Below are 20460 nucleotides of genomic sequence, written 5' to 3' on the forward strand. Positions count from 1 at the left end.
AGGTGATCCGATTGAGCAGCTGACCACTGCAGGGATTAAGGCACGACACCTCCCTCTCCCCTGAAAGAAAGCTCTATGATAGCATCTGATAAAGCGGAAGGCAAGCCCAGGGATTGTAAACCAGGGGACTTCAGCTCTCTTTTGTTTTACTTTGAAATTGTGAGCCCTCCAGAAACAGACATATACTTACTGTATGTAAATATTCATGATGCCTGCAAGCCTGAAGGCTATTGAGGTGGTGCCCAGTAGGTATTTCCCTGTTCTTGGAGGGCTCAATATTTAAAAATGAGGTGTGTCTGTGTGTGTGCGTGGGATATGAACCTGGGTGCCCTGGTTTACAGTCCACTGCACTCACCATTAGGCTGCCCTCTGCTCTGCATTAAAAAAAAATGCTGCTAGACAGACATCCTTGTCCCTGGTTTTTCTGGTGTTCATAATTTGTGCCTGCAGGATTGGGTTGAAGGCAAGGTGTTTTTCTTGGTGGGAAGGGGGTGCTAATCAAGGGCGGTGACAGACAAGGAACTGAACAGATCCATTTACATCTTTATAGGTAGATGATATATTTGCAGACATGTCAATAGAGTGAGCACCTAAATCATGAGACTAGTACTCAGAGTCAGAATACGTTAAGGAGAACACGCACTGTCTTAGGAATTCGAAGTGTTCCTCATCTTCACTGAAAACAGACAGGGGCAGCCAGAAAAGAACCGGCACTTTGTCATTCAGAGGGTAATACCACCATTCGAACACTGAGAACGACTGCAGGATATTTTGCATTTATTGTTAATACTTGATAATTCTATACATTGCATATAAATGAAAAGCTAAGACAGGAAGGATATCGTCTTATTCCCTGGATGAAGAGAAAAATGCTGAAGCCTGTGGATTTTCTATGTGCTGCCAGTGACTCCCCAAGCACAATCCCCAAAACATCACTTGAGTTCGGATGAAGAGGGAGGTAGCTTCAAAAGTTCCTCTCTCTCCTGCAGAGAGTTTCCTGATTTCACAAGTTTCAAATTATTACTTTAGAAACTCCTCTTCTCTACAAAGAAGGTTCAAATTCCATCTTTCCACTTGCATGTTCTTGACTCTGCTGAAAGCCATGGAAGAAGCACCTTAAAATCATGCCGAGAGAAAACATTGTGGTTCAAGTAGGCAGAACTGCTTTCCAAAGAATGAAGGATCTCGGTGCATTCTGTCCTCAGCAGGAACAGCTCTGGGGTGCACAGCACCATCTGTAGCTATTTCTTGGGTTTCTCCAAGATGTTCAGGAACTTTCCTCGAGTCATTTCTCTTGCTGAATGCAAAAGAAAAAAAAAAAGTCACATAAAAAACATATTGACAATATAATAATTTACTTAAGATTGAACCCAATTCCAATACATCTCATAAAAGCACTCAAAAAGGAAAGCAATCTCAGATCGCACAGTCTGACACCACAGAAATTTGGCGAGTGGTCGTGGGAGGGAGATGTTTAAATGCCAATCACAAACAGATTTACTTTGGGGGTGCCAAAGTAAACCACTAACCTCGTACTGACATGTTAGCATTTCTAATTAATTCAACATAAGAAACAGAAATTTAAAAAAAGATCAATTATTTTATTGGACTAAACACCTTCTTCTGACCTACAGAAGTGCACGTTCCCTTCGAAAGCTAGTCAAAAAATGAATTAAATTATTCCAATAAAAAAAAGTATTATTTTGTATTCTTTTTCTTCTTCTGTATTATTTCTATTAATTTTAAAAGTAGGCTAACACAGCTACCACACCATTTACCCTGATTAATTTAGAAACCCCTCAGATTTCTTCTCATTCCTTCATCCACATGATTCTGATCTGATGCAACTTAATACATTCTTACCAAAGCTACCAGAGTAATCTCATTTCCCTTCTATCCATTTCCCATCTCCTCCCCAACCTGCTGAAATTGTTTAGTGATGCCAACCGTGCTTTTAATTTGCAAGACGTCAGACACAGAGGTAATTTATACCAACATCTGTTCATTTCTGACTTCTGAAACAAACTCACACATGCTGCTACCAAATCCCATTAGGGGCAACAGCCAGCCTTCTGCTATTCTGTATTCCACTTCTGCCCATTCCATGGTTGCAGATTTTTTTAAACTTCATAAATAACAACTAAAGTAAATATAACATAGATATTTTCTTCACAGAAAACAGAGGCTCCTAGAAAGCCAGAGGGATCACATTTCTGTGAGTATTCCTAACAAACAGATCTGTAGCCTTCCTCTCTGTCTCTTCATGTCTCACAACTCTCAACTGAGTGGATTGTTATACACAAAGGACAGATCAAAACTACATATTAGATGGTTTACCAGGGTGGATACAAATGGTTGACTTAACCCTGTTTACTAAGGCGTGCGCTAATGCTAGAGAAACCCATAGGAATATATACGTGTCTCTAGCCTGGTTTAGTAAACAGGGCCCTTAGTTTTTAAAAATGTTGGGTAAATAAGTAACCTAGCTAAAAGGTCCAGTCATGTGAAACTGTATTTTCAACAATTCCTAAGAGAACAGAAGTTGACACAACCAGGGGACAAAGTTTTAAAATGCATCTTTCTGCAAATTTTAATGCATAATTACTAGTTGCATTTCTTTTTAGAGATTCAAAATACGAATATGGCAGATTTCCTTCAGTCAGTACTATGTAACAGTCCATTTAGAAGAAATAACAGCTTTTAAATGTACCCTGCAACCAGCTCTTTTCATTCTTGCTTTTGGAATTGTTTCTTGAAGAACTTTTCTAGCATAGAAATATTCGTAGGTTCCCCTGCATGCACTTCTTTTTTGAGACCATCCCACAATTTTCAGCAACATTCATGGTACATGCTTTATGGTTGCTTTTGCTGAATACCCATCTATTTTTGGTTTCAATTTATTCAATGACTGTATGTTGCGATATAATTGAATCCATCCTTCCTCTACCTGCACAAGATTTCCTGTGCTTAGTGATAGCTAACCGGGCAAGAGACTGCCTTACCCAGTTAACTGCCTTTGATGATTGACCCTAATGTTTCTGATAGCTGAAATTGCTAGCTGGAAGCGTTTAGAGATCCTTGCTACATAAGAGTGAATTATTTTCATTTTCAAATGTTCACAAGCAAGAGAAACCAAAACACTCCCACAGAACGAAGAACCAGGCTGGGCACAGATCTGTGAGAATAACCACACAAATGGATCAGGAGGAAAGCAACAAGACCTTTATTGTATTTGAACATGAAACAGAAGTCAAAACATGTCAACCGAGGATGCCCATCTCAGAAACGACCAAATCCAAGCCATTTGGTCATGGGAGGAGCCAGCATTTGTAGTGCACTGGTCCCCCCTGACATGCCAGAACAACAACCGGGCACCCTAGGGGGCACTGCAGTGGACTTCACAAATTGCTCCCAGGTGCACAGCTCCCTCACCTTGTGTGCTGAGCCCCCCAAACCCCATTCCCCACAACTATACACCACTACCATAGCCCTAAGGGGTGAAGGGGGGCACCTACATGTGGGTACAGTGGGTTTCTGGTGGGTTTTGAAGGGCTGACATTTACCACCACAATTGTAACAGGTGGGGGGGATGGGTCTGGGTCCGCCTGTCTGAAGTGCACTGCACCCATTAAAACTGCTCCAGGGACCTGCATACTGCTGTCATGGAGCTGGGTATGACATTTGAGGCTAGCAAAAAATGTTTTAAAAAGTTTTTTTTAGGGTGGGAGGGGATTGGTGACCACTGGGGGAGTAAGGAGAGGTCATCCCTGATTCCCTCCGGTGGTCATCTGGTCAGTTCAGGCACCTTTTGAGGCTTGATCATTAAAAAAAAAACCGGACCAAGTAAAGTCACGCAAGTGCTTGTCAGGGACGCCTTTCTTTTTTCCATTATCGGTTGAGGACGCCCACGTGTTAGGCATGCCCCAGCCCCACCTTCGCTATGCTTCCGACACGCCCCCGTGAACTTTGGTCGTCTCCGCGATGGAAAGCAGTTGAGGACGCCCATCTTCCGATTTCTGTCGAAAGATGGGCGCCCTTCTTTTTCGAAAATAAGCCTGAGAGTGGTTTTGAAAATCTGCACCTTCATATACCAGGTTGTTTACGGTACTGCACCAAGTTATATGATGAAGTTAGTAGAGCTACTATTAACAAACCTCAAGGAGAAGCTCAGAGACCACCTCATTATCCATTACTCCAGCTGCAAAGGCGTAGTCTACAAATCAGCCCACATTGTAGGATTTCTGTATAATGCGGTCAAAATGATGAAATACACTAACTAGAGACATACGACACAACATCTCCTATGAAAGCTTTCACAAAACCTGAAAACATTTCTATATAAGGAATTCCTGATGACAGATGCAGCTTAAATCTGCACAGTCGGACACTTGATCTTGTATTACTCTCCCCCACCATAGCTTTGTAAAACTCACCTATGGATTTTGTGTATACCTTCAAGAAGTCATCCACCATCTATTAGCTCTCCACCCTGCTTGTCTTTCTATCTGAGACCTGCCTATCATGACTCCTTGACCTGTATCTGTATTTCTGCTCGATTCAATGTAAGCCACATAAAACTGAGTTCTCAACTCGGATGATTGTGGGATACAAATCCAAATAAAGTCATGTGTTGGCTATAGAGTCTTCCTCAGGAGTCCAATGGAGTTTTCATCCCCTCTGGAAGTCCTCTCACAGCACCTCTCCTGTATTGTGCTGACATTGCAGCATCATATCTAGGACTGGCAATGGAAAATAAACCTTGCAGAGCTTGTCCACAGTTCAGTAGCCAAAGTTATGAAACTAAAGCTGAAGTTATGTGTATAAATGTTGGTCATGGTCATGCCCCAGCCGTGTCCCTGGTCACATCCACTTGCATTTACATGCTAAAGTTATAAGAATACCACTTAGCAGCCAACTAGTACTTATGCATGTGACTATATGAGTCAAGAACATAAGTGTAACAACTGCGCACTTGGCAAATAAATGTAGGTGCCAAGTTACAGAATGAAGGAAAAAACTTTTGTACCTTATTCCAACTGTTTTAAGTACCAACTGGAAGGGTGTCCAAACTTCAGCATCTGCCATAGTTACTTTTTTAAAAAGTATTTTCAATCCATTAAAATCATTTCCATTTTTCATTTATTTAGTCTTATATCCCACATTATCCAAATCGAGTTTGGTTAATGTGGCTTACAGTATAACAAAGAACAATTCAATGTGACTTATATTGTAACAGACAACTGCAATCAACGGGTTTACAGTGTAACATGGAACATACTGATAACAGTGTAGCTGTGTGTTGTTATGGGAGAATAAGATATTCAGAAACTGCCACATGGGGAAGTGTCATTATTGATTCAACTGAAGAGTATTCTGTTGTGTGAGCGGTCTTCCATAGATTATCCTGCGTCGGTAAAACTCTTTGCAAAGAAGTATGATTTTAATATTTTGCAAAATGTAAGGTAGTCAGTTATCTTTCTAATGTTTAAGGGTAGGGTGTTCCAGGTCTTGGTTGCAATATAGGAGAACCCTGTGCCATAAAGAGATTTGTATATTACTCCTTTACAGTTTGGGAAGTGGTAAGTTTCGGGTTACCTTAGTGGAGGGTCTATTAATGTGATCATGTACGTGGAGAATTAGACCCTGGAGGATTGTAAAGACTAATACTAGGATCTTGAAACTTATTCTGGCTTTTATGGGGAACCAATGGAGTGCTTCCAGTAGGGGACAGGCGCTTTGATAGAGGAGGGACCTAACGATCAAGCTGTTTTGAGCGGTTTGTAATTTTTTCAGGCTCAGATTTGTGCAACCTGCGGATAAACAGTACCAATAGTCTAGCTGGGACAGTATCAGAGCTTGAACTAGAAGACTAAAGGTTGTGATAGGGAAGAGGCTTCTGATTCTATTCAGCTTCCATAGCGTTCTGAAGGCTTTCTTTGTGATCGAGGTTAGTTGGTTGTCAAGTGTCAGGTTTTGGACTAGAGTGACTCCCAGGACTTTGAGGGTGCTTTCTAGTGGGAAACTGGTTTGGCCGATCATGAGTTTAGTGGGACGGAAGGTGCTTGATATAACCAGGAATTTGGCTCTCTCGCCTTTAATTTTAGCCTGAAGGTGGAGGCCCAGATCTCCATTATGTCTTGGCTGGTCTGGATTCTATCTGTGATATTGGTCGCCCTTGAAGGGGATGTAGATTGTTACATCATCGGTGTAAGTAAGAATAGCCATACTGGGTCAGACCAATGGTCCATCTAGCCCAGTATCCTGCTTCCAAGAGTGGCCACAAGTACCTGGCAGAAAACCAATTAGTAGCAACATTCTATGCTACCAATCCTGGGGCGAGCAGGGCTTACCCCTAGTCCATCTCAATAACAGACTATGGACTTTTCCTCAGATACACTAACTGCAGTTACCACATCCTCCGGCAGTGAGTTCCAGAGCATAAATAAAAGTATTTCATTGACTGTTCCCTAGTCTTTGTACTTTTTTAAAGAGTGAAAAATCGATTCACTTCTACCCATTATACACCACTTAGGATTATATATACCTGAATTATATCCCCCATCTCAGCTGTCTCTTTTCCGAGCCCTAGTCTCGTCAGTCTTTCCTCATAAAGGAGGAGCTCCATCCCCGTTATTATTTTAGTTGTAATCCTTTGAACCTTTTCTAATTCCACTATATCTTTTCTCAGATAAGTTGACCAGAAATGAATGGAGTAGTTAAGGTGAGGTCACACCATGGAGCGATACAGAGGCATTATAATATTCTTAGACTTATTTTGCATCCTTTTCCTAATAATTCCTAGCATCCTGTTTGCTTTTTTGGCCACCTCTCCAAACTGGGCAGATTTCAGAGTATTGTCTACAATGACACTTAGATCTGACTCCTAAAGTGGACACTAGCATCAGGTTATTATGATTCAGATTATTCTTCCCAATGTTCATCACTTTGCATTTGTCCACATTAAATTTCATCTGCCATTTGGATGCCCAGGCTTCCAGTTTGCTAAGGTCTTCCTGCAATTTTTCATAATCCGCATGTAAAGTAATCACCTCACTATAAGAACATAACATAAGAATTGCCATACTGGGACAGACCAAAGGTCCATCAAGCCCAGTATCCTGTTTCCAACAGTGGCCAATCCAGGTTACAAGTACCTGGGCAAGACCCCAAAACAGTACAATACACTTTATGCTACTTGTCCTAGAAATATGCAGTGGATTTTCCCCAAGTCCATCTTAATAATGACTTATGGACTTTTCTTTTAGGAAGCTAGCCAAACCTTTTTTTAAACCCCGCTAAGCTAACTGCTTTTAACACATTCTCTGGCAACAAATTCCAAAGGTTAATTACATGTTGAATGAAGAAATAATTTCCTTCAGTAAAACCATGTTGCCTCAGATCTTGTAAGCCATTGGATTCTAGGAATCATACTATCTTTTCCTTCAGCAGTGCCTCCTTACTTTTTCTTATCACCGAAGTGAGGCTTATCGACCTATAGTTTCCTCACTTGTTTTCTGTTAACATTTTTGTGGAAAGGGACCACATCTGCCCTTCTATAATCCTCTAGCTCTAAGGATCTATTATACAAATCTTTACGAGGGCCCTCCAGGATTTCTTCTGTAAACATAGACGCATTTGTTTAGTATGTCTGCCTTTTTCTCATCCCTCTCCACAATCTTTTCTCAGCAGCTTTCAGTCTCAAAATTCTATTTCTAGCCTTCTTCTTTCCCCAATATACCTGAAAAAAAAATCTCATCAGCTCTCTATGGGGGTCTTTTACTAAAGATTAGCTTCCATTTTATTCCTATGGGCCCTGCTGCAGATAACTCCAGTTAGTCTTTAGTAAAAGACCCCCCTATGTCTCTAGTACTTTTTTCTTGTGCCTGTGCTTTTGCCAGCTGTATTTCTCTCTTCACTTGAGTTTTAGGTGGTATTTTTCTCTAGGTTCTTCTTTCTGCGTTATTCAGTACTTCATAAATGCCAGCTGTTTTGCCTTTATTCCTTCAGCCACTTGTTTGGTGAACCATATAGGTTTCCTTTACCTCTTATTTTCCTTACATAAAGATCCGTCCTTTCAGTTCGGACCACTGACTTTCCACTTCTTATTCCCTCTGATCCTGCTAGTTTTTTTTCCTTAGGTGCTCCCTCATTTTACTAAAGTCAGCATGTTTAAAGTCCAGGACCTTTGAGTTTTGTGTGTCTACACTCCCCTTTAGCTGCTATATTGAACCATATGGTGTAACAATCACTACTGCACTGGGGGGCACCTCCCAAACATTAGACACATCCCCATTTGTGAGCACGAAATCCAGCGTCATCTCTTCTCTGGTGGGGTTTGTCACCGTTTGCCTAAGGAGCGCAGTCTGAAAGGCATCTGCCATCTCTCTACTTTAAAATTTGCACCCTGATTCATAGGATCATTTATGGTGAAGTTCCTGGATACATGTTAAATCTAATAGATCTCCCACTCAGAAATAGTTCCAGTGTTTCCCGATCCTATTTAATTTTACATTATCCAGATTGCAATGGCCTCAAATACAAATCTACCTACGCATCAAGCTTCTCCTTCACTATGGAATGCACTGCCTAAACTCCTAAAATCAACTCAGAATCATCTAAACTTCAGGAAATTATTGAAGACCACCCTGTTCAAGAAGGCCTACCATCCAGACGTTGCTTAGTTTAGTTCTTATCTGTTCAGCAAAATTTATGGACCTTAATGTTTTTCCATTGTCTTTTATTATCTTTGTTGTTTTAGACGATACGTTTATGATTACATTTTTACTATGACATTATTTAATGATATACTGAACTGTAGCCTACCCATGTTACTGTGTAAGCCACATTGAGCCTGCAACTAGTGGGAAAATGTGGGGTATAAATGTGTTCAATAAATAAATACTTTCTGATTCTGCAGATGAAACTCGCCAATCTGCACCCGCATTGTAACATGTGCATCCCTGTTGTGTACATATTGTAGTTGGTACAACTGTTTCTTTTGGGAACCTATGAAACACATATTAGCATAATTCAACTTTCTCAAATCTGGATCATCACCAGATTAAAGGACAATAAATTTTTTTGGATTGGAAGGGATTAGTTCTGAATTTTCTCCATTATGCATGACTGATGCATTTGTTTCCTAAGGCATTAAAGAGAAGCAACAGAGGGAAGGGGACAATAATATCATGCCAGCAACATGATCCATTCTGGGAGTGGGTGTGGGGAAGAATACTGCAACCTTCCTACAGCGATTTGCGAGAGAGACGTACAATTGTCTAATAGGCAGGAATTACATGATTTTCAGTAATATTCACTTCAAGGCCTGAAAACAGGTGGGAGAAATCATCAGTATCAGTTATCCTCTCACATAGTTCAAGGGTAAAGATGTGTGAGACACTGCTCCACACAAGATTTAACATTGGCGACCCATCCCTATTTGGCCCAGCCAGCATAAATGGGAAACAGGTGTTCCATTTAAAGCCAGCTACCCAATCTACGTCCTCCCTACTCAATAAGCTGATCGTTTTAAGATCTCTTAAGGAGAGAAAGTTGATCTTCTGGTCTCTGGAGTAGAGAAAGGGTTATAATCTCTGCATGAAGCCAATAAAAGCCTCTCTTGATTATAATTTAGATAAGAGCCACTGGATTGAATAATAATGTTGAAACTCCCCTGGTTGTTTCACCTTGAGATGTCCATCACTGGGTTAAACATGATGCTAATTGCATTTGGATTGATTAATTTCTCTCAGTCCTGTCTATTCGAATAATGCTTAACAAAATAATCACAGCACCTAGAGCCAAATTTTCTCTGTCAAAGGAATGAAGCCATCAGAAGCAGCGAAGATGAAAGAAATGAAGATGACCCGTAATTACTGCAACGGTGATATCATTAGCATATTATAGAGAGAGAGAGAGAGACAGAGAGATGCATCTGTGTGAGAGAGAAACTGGCATTTATTACTGTTTAAAAGAACCTTAAATATCTGACAAATAATGAGCTGAACATACAGACAGTAAAATATACAGCAAGCATCTTTTGATATTCAATATGCACAAGAGTTTCATCACGTCAATAAATATCTTTATTCTATCAGCAGTTAGAAAATGTTATTACCTAGATTTGAACTGTATTTTTTTTTTTTTACTTTGAAAATAATACATTGTGGACCAAAAGTGCTGTGTATCAGGTGTTGCCCAGCCCTCACTTGGAGGCAGGATATCCATACTTAGTATCTATACATGAGACATACTTGCATGCATTGGAAACTAGAATATGCAAACTCTCATGCATATTCATCGTGGCAATCCTGTAAACTGATTTGGACAAAGCGTACCTCCAGGAAAGGGTTAGAAAACACTGTAATGCAGGGATAAGAACACAGCAGAGAAATTTCAACAGAAATAAAAGAAAATAAAGCAAAGAAAGATGATACATTTTTTATTGGACTCACTTATGCATTTTTTGATTAGCATTCGAAGGTAACCCTTCTTCATCAGATCGGAAAATAAGCAAATGTTGATAAGTAACAGTATACATGTTCAACTGCACAGCGCTGCGTACGTCTAGTAGCACTATAGAAAAGATAAGTAGTAGTAACATATAAGTGAAACATTAAAGAACTTTCACTCGTATATACTGTTATTTATCAACATTTGCTTATTTTCGATCTGATGAAGAAGGGTTACCTTCAAATGTATTAAGTTAGTTCAATAAAAAAAGGTATCATCTTATTTTCTTTTATTTCTATTGATTACCTTTAAAAGTGGACTAACACGGCTACCACATCTCTCTACTCAAAACAGTATTCCAAAACTTCCAGTGCTCAAAATGACCTTCAGCCATTCAAGAATGGGCTTTATTGCAAAATATAAGAGGAAAGAACTTTGTAACCAAGAGAAAATACTGAACAGAGAGGTTGTAATCAGCTTAATCCATACTCGATGCAACATGAGCTCCACTTTACCTAATCGGGCTTTCAAACACGGAATAGTACAGAAACAGTTATTGTGTCCATTTATGACACTGTTCGGAGCATACTATGTCAAAGTGGTAAGAGTTTAATCCTATAGTTTGATCTATCGTCAGCTTTTGATCTGGTGGATTATGATATTTTGCTTTCCGAACTTAATCATATAGGTATTGACGGTAATATATTGAAGTGGTTTAGAGGATTTTTGGTTTCTAGGTCATATAAAGTAAAACATAATGGAAAGTTATCAGATAGTTGTAGAACTCCTTGTGGAGAGCCACAGGGATCTCTTTTGTCACCTACATTGTTTAATATCTTCTTACATTCTTTGGGTTTAGAACTTACTAGAGAGGATTGCATCATGTACAGTTATGCCGATAATATTACAGTGTTAATTCTGATTTACTCATCTATAAATTCAGTACCATCAGTTGTTCAAAGATGTTTACAACTGATTAAGTCCTGAGCTATCGACTCAAGTTAAACACCGATAAGACCAAATGTTTATTTTTTGATAACAATCCTGACTCTTTAGTGAACCAAATAATGGTAGCTCAAACTAGGTATTCATGAAATAATGGTGGATCAAACTAGTACCTCATAAAAGACTCCAGGGGAAATTGGAGACTCATGGGATGTAAGGTAGTGTCCTATTAAAAACTGGTTAAAAGAAAGAAAACAGAGAGTAGGGTTAAATGGTCAGTATTATGAATGGAGAAGGGTAGTTAGTGGGGCTCCCCAGGGGTCCTGTGCTGGGATCGCTGCTTTTTAACATATTTATAAATGATCTAGAGATGGGAGTAACTAGTGAGGTAATTAAATTTGCTGATGACACAAAGTTATTCAAAGTAGTTAAATCGCAAGAGGATTGTAAAAAATTACAAGAGGACCTTACGAGATTGGGAGACTAGGCATCTAAATGGCTGATGTTTAATGTGAACAAGTGCAAAGTGATGCACATGGGAAATAGGAACCAGAATTACACCTACATAATGCAAGGTTCCACGTTAGGAGCAGTGACGTAGCCACAGGTGGGCCTGGGTGGGCCAGGGCCCACCCACTTAGGGCTCAGGCCCACCCAACAGTAGCACATGTTTAGCGGTAGCTGGTAGGCATCCCAAGCTTTGCCAGCAGAAGACTCCCCCCTGATGGTAATGAAAACGCTACTCTCCACAATACCAGCACCTGCATATGCTCTGTTTTCAGTGCATGCCTGCTGCAGACTGCCAAGGTGGAAAGAAGGGTTTTCCCGCCAGCGTAGTGGGGGAGGGGGCAGAACACTTGGTGCCCACCCACTTCTTGCTTAGGCCCACCCAAAATCTGTTGTCTGACTATGCCCCTGGTTAGGAGTCACAGACCAAGAAAGGGATCTAGAATAAAGAGGCTACAGCTCTTCAGTTTGGAGAAAAGACGGCTGAGGGGAGATATGATACAGGTCTGTAAAATAGTGAATGGAATGGAACACGTAGATGTGAATCGCTTGTTTATGCTTTCCAAAATTACTAGGACTAAGGGGCGTGTAATAAAGCTACAAAGTAGTAAATTTAAAACAAATTGGAGAAAATATTTTTTCACTCGTGTAATTAAACTCTGGAATTTGTTGCCAGAGAATGTAGTAAAAGTAGTTAGCTTAGTGGGGTTTAAAAAAGGGTTGGGTAGTTTCCTAAAAGAAAAGTCCATAAGCCATTATTAAGATGGACTTGGGAAAATTCACTGCTTATTTCTAGGATAAGCAGCATAAAATATATTGTACTGTTTTGGGGTCTTGCCAGGATTGTAACCTGGATTGGCCACTGTTGGAAACAGGTTGCTGGGTTATTTGGAGGAGTGGCCTAGTGGTTAGAGCATCGGTCTTGCAATCCAGAGGTGGCTGGTTCAAATCCCACTGCTGCTCCTTGTGATCTTGGGCAAGTCACCTAACCCTCCATTGCCTCAGGTACAAACTTAGATTGTGAGCCCTCCTGGGACAGAGAAATATCCAGAGTACCTGAATGTAACTCACCTTGAGCTACTACTGAAAAAGGTGGGAGCAAAATCTAAATAAATAAACTACAAACAATTAAGAACACTGCAATCAGATTAATTTTTTCACTATAAAAGGATAAAATTTCTTCATATTTTGTTGAATTACATTAGTTGCTTATAGGGTGAGGATTATGTTCAAATTCTTTTGCTTTCTATATAAGATTCTAAATGGCGAATGCCCAATTTATATAATGGATCATATTGAATTTATTTCTAATAATAGGGATAGAAGATCATTTCACAATTCATGTTTTGTCCTTCCATCTATTACGGCAGTAAAGAGATTTGTAATGTTTGACAGAGTTCTTGCAGTTCAAGCATTGAGGTCCTGAAGTGATTTTAATATTTGTTTTGCTAAGTTATCTTTTTTCTTATTCAAGAAAAATGTAAAAACCTATCTTTTTAAGAAGTTTGTTAAAATTAGTTCTTGAATAAGATTCTCTGTTTTGTGCTTCCCAAAGACTCTCTTGGTTTTTTAATTATTATAAACCACTAAGAACCTAAAGGTATCAGCAGTATAGCGAAGATACTTACCTGTAGCAGGTAACTAACCTGAGGACAGCAGGCTGATTATTCTCACAGCTGGGCCGGCGATCCGTGCCGGCCCGATAACTGGCATTCCAAATAGCAAAATGTTTGCTGGAGGCTTCTAGTACGCTGTGTGTCCGTCTGCACATGAACTGAGTGACTTCCTGCCCACCACACGGCCGCGCTCCTCAGTTTAGTCACGAATTAAAAAAAAAATAGGAGGTGGGCGGGTTTGCGAGAATAATCAGCCTGCTGTCTTTGGAGAATACCTACTACAGGTAAGTATCATCGCTTTCTCCGAGGACAAGCAGGCTGTATTAATCGTACAGTTGGTGTATCTCTAGCATCCAGGCTCACCCAAAACAACAAACGTTGGTCAACTGGACCTCGCAAAGGCGAGAACATAACAGAGATTAACCTGAAACTATATACAAACTAGCTGAGAGTATAGCCTGGAACAGACTAAAACAGGCCTAGGGCGGTGGAGTTGGATTCTAAACCCCAAACAGATTCTAAAGCACCGACTGCCCAATCTATCCTGCTCAAGGCAGTAGTGTGATGTGAATGTGTGGACTGAAGACTACGTTGCAGCTTTGCAAATCTCTTCCATGGAGGCTGACCTTAACTGAGCCACCGATGTAGCCATGGCTCTAACATTATGAGCTGTGACATGGCCCTCCAGAGTCAGCCCAGCTTGGGCATAAGTGAAGGAGATGCAATCTGCTAGCTAACTGGAGATTGTGCATTTTCTGATGGCGACTCCCCCCCTTACTGGGATCAAAAGAAACAAACAACTGGGCGGACTGTCTGAAGAGCTTCATCCGCTCCATGTAAAACGCCAATGCTCTCTTGCAGTCCAAAATGTGCAAGCTGCTTTCACCAGGGTGGGCATGAGGACAGGGAAAAAATGTTGGCAAGAGAATTGACTGGTTTAGATGGAATTCAGACACCACCTTCGGCAGAAACTTAGGGTGCGTATGGAGGATTATTCTGTTGTGATGAAATTTAGTATAAGGTGCATCCACTACTAGGGCCTGAAGCTCACTGACCCTACGAGCTGAAGTAACAGCCACCAAGAAAATGACCTTCCAGGTCAAGTACTTCAGATGGCAGGAATTCAGTGGCTCAAAAGGAGCTTTGATCAGCTGGGCGAGAACGACGTTGAAATCCCATGACACTGGTGGAGGTTTGACAGGGGGCTTTGACAAAAGCAAACCTCTCATGAAGCAAACAGCTAAAGGCTGTCCAGAGATAGGCTTACCTTCTACACATTGATGATAAGCACTAATTGCACTACGGTGAACCCTTACGGAGTTGGTCTTGAGACCAGACTCTGATAAGTGTAGAAGGTATTCAAGCAGGGTCTATGTAGGACAAGAAAGAGGATCTAGGGCCTTGCTGTCACACCAGACGGCAAACCTCCTCCATTTAAAAGAATAACACCTCTTAGTGGAATCTTTTCTGGAAGCAAGCAATTAGACCCAATAGTCAATGACAACTCTGTCCAGCCACCAGCATTAAATATCGGCATCTGACTAGGTGTGGTCAAGCTCTTATTCGGGTCCCAGCTGAATATTGTCCAGGACCCACATAAGTAAAGTGTGCATGCCCCCCCATCTCTGAGACAAGGTGCATTCCCCTTCCCTATACCCCGAAGCAAGGACTGACCCTCCTCCCATCCCCCCCGACTTAAGGACTGACTCCCCACCCCCTCACCAAGCTATGACCCCTCTCCCAAACCTCCTGGACAAAAGGACCAATCCTCCTCCCCTCCCCAGTTATAGGAGGCCCTCCAGGGCCTACCTTACTCTCTGGTGGTTCAGTGGGGTGAAGGAGGCAGTAGTGGGACTAATTCTAGACTTCATGGTAGCCAATTTTATTATGGAGCCACCAGAAGCATGAGCAAATGGGGTTCGATCCTGCCCACATCGATCTAGAACACCAGGAAGTAAGATAATGGAGGATTAAGGGGTTCTTTTACTAAGGTGCACTGAAAAATGGCCTGTGGTAGTGTAGGCGCGTATTTTGGGTGTGCACAGAGCCATTTTTCAGCACACCTGCAAAAAAAATGCCTTTTAAAAATGTTTGCCGAAAATGGACGTGCAGCAAAATCAAAATTGGTGCGCATCCATTTTGGATCTGAGACTTTACCGCCAGCCACTGACCTAATGGTAAAGTCTCACATGGTAACTGGGCAGTAATGACCTATGCACGCAAATGCCACTTGGTGTGTCTGAAAACAGAAATTATTTTTCAGACGTGCATATTGGACACGCACCAAAAATGAAATTACTGCAAGAGCCACACGGTAACTCCATTTTGGTGCGCGTAGACGCGTGACTTGCCCAAGATGACAAGGAACAGCAGGATTCGAATTGGGTTTCTCTGTTTTTCAGCCTGGTCTCCTAACCAATAGGCTACACCCTAGATTCCAAAGGGGATTTGAAAACCTTGCCCTTTGTATTGGTCCTGCATAGCGTTACCATATTTGCAGAGACGAAAAAAAAAAAGAGGACACAAAAAAATAAAGTGCCTCCACCTGCCTCCTCCACAACAATTTAAAAAAAACTGCACCCACTCACATTTGGGGAGAGTGGGAGGCGTTTTCTTACCACTTACCGGCAGTGTCACTGATTGAGGCACCCACTCCTGGCGGACTACTCTAGGCCTCTCTACCTCAACTCGCCTGCGTGGTTACAGAGGCACTCAGGAAAGACAAAGTCATAGCACAGAGATTAAATTAATTCTTTGCTTCAGTTCACCAAGGAAGATTTGGGAGAGATACCAGTACCAGAAATGGTATTCAAAGCTGACGAGTCAGAGAAACCTGGAGGATGTAATGCCGCAATTTGACAAACTGAAGAGTAGCAAATCACCTGGACTGGATGGTATTCATCCCAGAGTACCGATAGAATTGAAAAATGAATTGCTATTGTTAGTAATGTGTAATTTATCTCTAAAATCAAGAATTGTACCGAAAGATTGTAGGGTGGCCAATGTAACGCCGATTTTTAAAAAAAGGTTCCAGAGGTGATCCGGGAAATTATAGACCAGTGAGCCTGATGTCAGTGCCGAGTAAAATGGTAAAGACTATTATAAAGAACAAAATTAAAGAGCATATTCAAAAGCATGAATGAGACAAAGCCAACATGGATTTAGTGAAGGGAAATCTTACCTCACCAATCTACTACATTTAGTTGAAAGGGTGAACAAACATGTGGGCAAAGGTGAGCCGGTCGATATTGTGTATCTGGATTTTCAAAAGGCATTTGAGAAAGTACCTCATGAAAGACTCCAGAGGAAATTGGAGAGTCATGGGATAGGAGGCAATGTCCTATTGTGGATTAAAAACTGGTTAAAAGATAGAAAACGGAGAGTAGGATTAAATGATTAGAATTCTCAATGAAGAAGGGTAAATAGTGGTGTTCCCCAGGGGTCTGTGCTGGGACCACTGATTTTTAACATATTTATAAATGATCTAGAGATAGGAGTAACTAATAACACCTAACTCTTACCTTTCAGTAAATCCAGACTGCCCCAATTTGACCGCCCCTATTGGACTGACCGTTCACATGTCTCTTAGATTGTAAGCTCTTTGAGCAGGGACCGTCCCTCTTTGTTAAATTGTACAGCGCTGCATAACCCTAGTAGCGCTTTAGAAATGTTAAGTAGTAGTAGTAGTAGTGGTAATAAATTTGCTGACTACACAAGTTATTCAAAGTTTTTAAATCGCAAGAGGATTGTGAAAAATTACAAGAGGACCTTATGAAACTGAGAGACTGGACATCCAAATGGCAGATAACATTTAATGTGAGCAAGTGCAAAGTGATGCATGTGGGAAAGAGGAACCCGAATTATAGCTACGTAATACATGGTTCCACATTAGCAGTCACTGACAAGGAAAGGGATCCAGGTGTCACCGTTGATGATATGTTGAAACCCTCTGCTCAGTGTGTGGCGGTGGCTAAGAAAGCAAACAGAACATTAGATATTATTAGGAAAGGAATGGAAAACAAAAATGAGGATGTTATAATTCTTTTGTATCGCTCCATGGTGTGACCACACCTTGAATATTGTGTGCAATTCTGGCGACTACATCTCAAAAAAGATATAGTGGAATTAGAAAAGGTACAGAGAAGGGCAATGAAAATGATAAAGGGGATGGGACGACTTCCCTATGAGGAAAGGCTAAAGCGGCTAGGGCTCTTCAGTTTGGAGAAAAGACGGCTGGGGGAGATATGATAGAGGTCTATAAAATAATGAGTGGAGTGGAATGGGTAGATATGAATCGCTTGTTTACTCTTTCCAAAAATACTAGGACTAGGTGCATGCAATGAAGTTACAAAGTAGTAAATTTAAAACAAATCAGAGAAACGTTTTCTTCACTCAACGTGTAATCTCTGGAATTCGTTGATGGAGATTGTAGTAAAAGCAGTTAGCTTAGAGGGGTTTAAAAAAAGTTTGGATAGCTTCCAATAAGAAAAGTCCATAAGCCATTACTAAAATGGATTTGGGGAAAATCCTCTGCTTATTTCTAGGACAAGCAGCATAAAATGTATTTTACTGTTTTGGGATCTTGTCTGGTACTTGTAACCTGGATTGACCACTGTTGGGCTTGATGGACCTTCGGTCTGTTCCAGTGTGGCAATACTTATACACTTATGTACATCACAAGAGGTGGGACACGACAGAGAGAAGACTCGAGGAGCCAGTCGGCAGTGGGTGCCTCAAATCATTGATACTGCCAGCAATGTATCTGAGGACTGGAGAGGAACGAACTACAGAGGAGGTGCCTATCTGCCGGGAGGTGAGGTAAGGAAGACATGCCAGATTTCGGGAGGAGGATGGATGGATCAACTGAGTGGGCCTGTGGGTATGCTGCCACTATTGGGAATGAGTATGATGGATTTTTTAAACTTGGCAAAAATGGTCACAAAGCCCCTCAATTTAGGAGTTGAGGAGTGGCCCGCCCAGTGGTTAGGGTGGTGGACTTTGGTCCAGGTGAACTGAGGAACTGAGTTCGATTCCCGGCACAGGCAGCTCCTTGTGACTCTGGGCAAGTCACTTAACCCTCCATTGCCCGCCGCATTGAGCCTGCCATGAGTGGGAAAGCGCGGGGTACAAATGTAACAAAAAAAAAAAAAAAAAACCCATCAGGCAGTTGCCTAAAGAGAGGCCATGTCCGGGGAAACCCACACATATGGTAACCCTAGTCCTGCACTGTCTAGACCCCTGATGGCGAACCTATGACACGCGTAGCCATTTTCGATGACACGCAGCCGCATGTGGCCGCATACAGAGAAGCAGCGGCGTTCCTTGCTGACACCCGGGCGGATCGCCGATGCGCCCCCCCCCAAGGTGCAGCGCGACCCCCCCCCCCCGGCGAAATCACCCCCCCGGCGCATGTTTACCTGTGTGCGCTCCTATTGGCTCCCTCCGAGTCCTCCGCTCGTTCCCTCCCTGCTGCTCCCTCTGCCCCGGCTCCTGCACGGCCGTTTGACCTCACTTCCGGCCGGCGGAGCAGAGAGCAGCGGAATGCCGTGGGGGACGCATCTCTGAGGGCCCTGTGATCGCCATTACCAGCAACCACATAACCACAGCAACCATCATCCAATCTACTGTTCTGGGGTGTCGTGGATTTGTAATTGACCACCATTACTGAGATAGGTGAGGGGGAGGCTGGGAGAGGCGAGGGCATGTGCTATGGGTGCTGTTTCCTGCCATTAGAAATAGCGGCAGCCAACTTAATTTACATAAGGTGGTCAGTTAGGCTAGTTAACCCCTAATTGCCTGCAGGGCTAACAGGCTATCTATAATTCTATCTTCTGTCACTGCCCCCCTGATGGAGAACCCAAAAAATAAAAAACCAAGGTTAAGTAAAGGAAGTGGTAGTAGAAGTAGCCGACCCTTTCAAGAGACATGGACCGAGATGTATGGCATTATAGAAAAAAATGGCAGATCATTTTGCGTTCTATGTACTGAAACGGTAGTAAGCAGAACGTGGAATATAAATAGAAATTTTGAAACTAATCATTCCCAGCTCTTGAAAAAAAGTGAGGATGAAAGGAAGGAATACATTTCCAGGCAGCTACACTTTTATAAGAGCCAATCTAAGTCCATCCTTAAATTTGTAAAAGGTTCTACAAATTTAACATCTGCAAGTTTGAGCATTGCTCACTCCATAGCTCAGCATGGAAAAGCACTCAGTGAGGGAGAATTTATTAAAGAAACTCTCCTAAGATGTGCACCAGTTCTATTTCACGATATGCAGAATAAAGATGCAATTATTAAGAGAATATCTGAGTTACCAGGAAATTTGGAGTGCCTGGATCCGATTACCAGACACTTTTAGCACCCTGAAAAATATAGCAATGGCTTTACTCACAATTTTTCCCTCTACGTACTTTTGTGAAACCTTATTTTCAGCGTTAAATAATATCAAAACCAACAAAAGAAACAGATTGAAAGATGAAGTTAGTAGCGCTTGCTTGGGCTTGAAGTGTACAAAATACCAACCTTCAATTGAAGATTTAGCCAATGAAATTCAACAACAAAAAAGTCACTAATAGGCAGATTAGTTAAAGAATTCCCCCTCCCCCTCACTTATCTTAGTTCACGGCACCCCACACAAGTTAAATAATATCAAGACCAACAAAAGAAACCGACTGACAGATGAACAAAGAAGTCACTAAGCAGGTAAGTTAAATAATTAGGTTTTGGTTTATTAAATACAGTTATATATTACAATTATACATTTTTGTTATTTAAACTATAAGTATCGTGAAATTATGTTTTTTTTCTCGAAGTGACACACCACCCGAGTTATGCTCGGTTTTTTGGCGAATTTTGACACACCAAGCTCAAAAGGTTGCCCATCACTGGTCTAGACTACTCCAATTCTTTATATAATGTATTAAGTTAGTATTCATACACC

General features: G+C 41.4%; 1 protein-coding gene across 1 annotated transcript in view; it reads right to left on the reverse strand.

The window, feature by feature from the left end:
- Positions 1-760: 760 nt before the first annotated feature.
- Positions 761-20460, reverse strand: part of LIN52 (lin-52 DREAM MuvB core complex component) — a 189968-nt gene continuing 170268 nt past the window's right edge. The window contains exon 6 of the mRNA XM_030215138.1: positions 761-1297. Within this exon, the coding sequence (XP_030070998.1) occupies positions 1242-1297 (56 nt within the window). The 3' untranslated portion in view covers positions 761-1241. The remainder of the gene's footprint in view (positions 1298-20460) is intronic.

The sequence above is a fragment of the Microcaecilia unicolor genome, chromosome 9, assembly GCF_901765095.1.
Source record: "Microcaecilia unicolor chromosome 9, aMicUni1.1, whole genome shotgun sequence".
Taxonomy (NCBI): domain Eukaryota; kingdom Metazoa; phylum Chordata; class Amphibia; order Gymnophiona; family Siphonopidae; genus Microcaecilia; species Microcaecilia unicolor.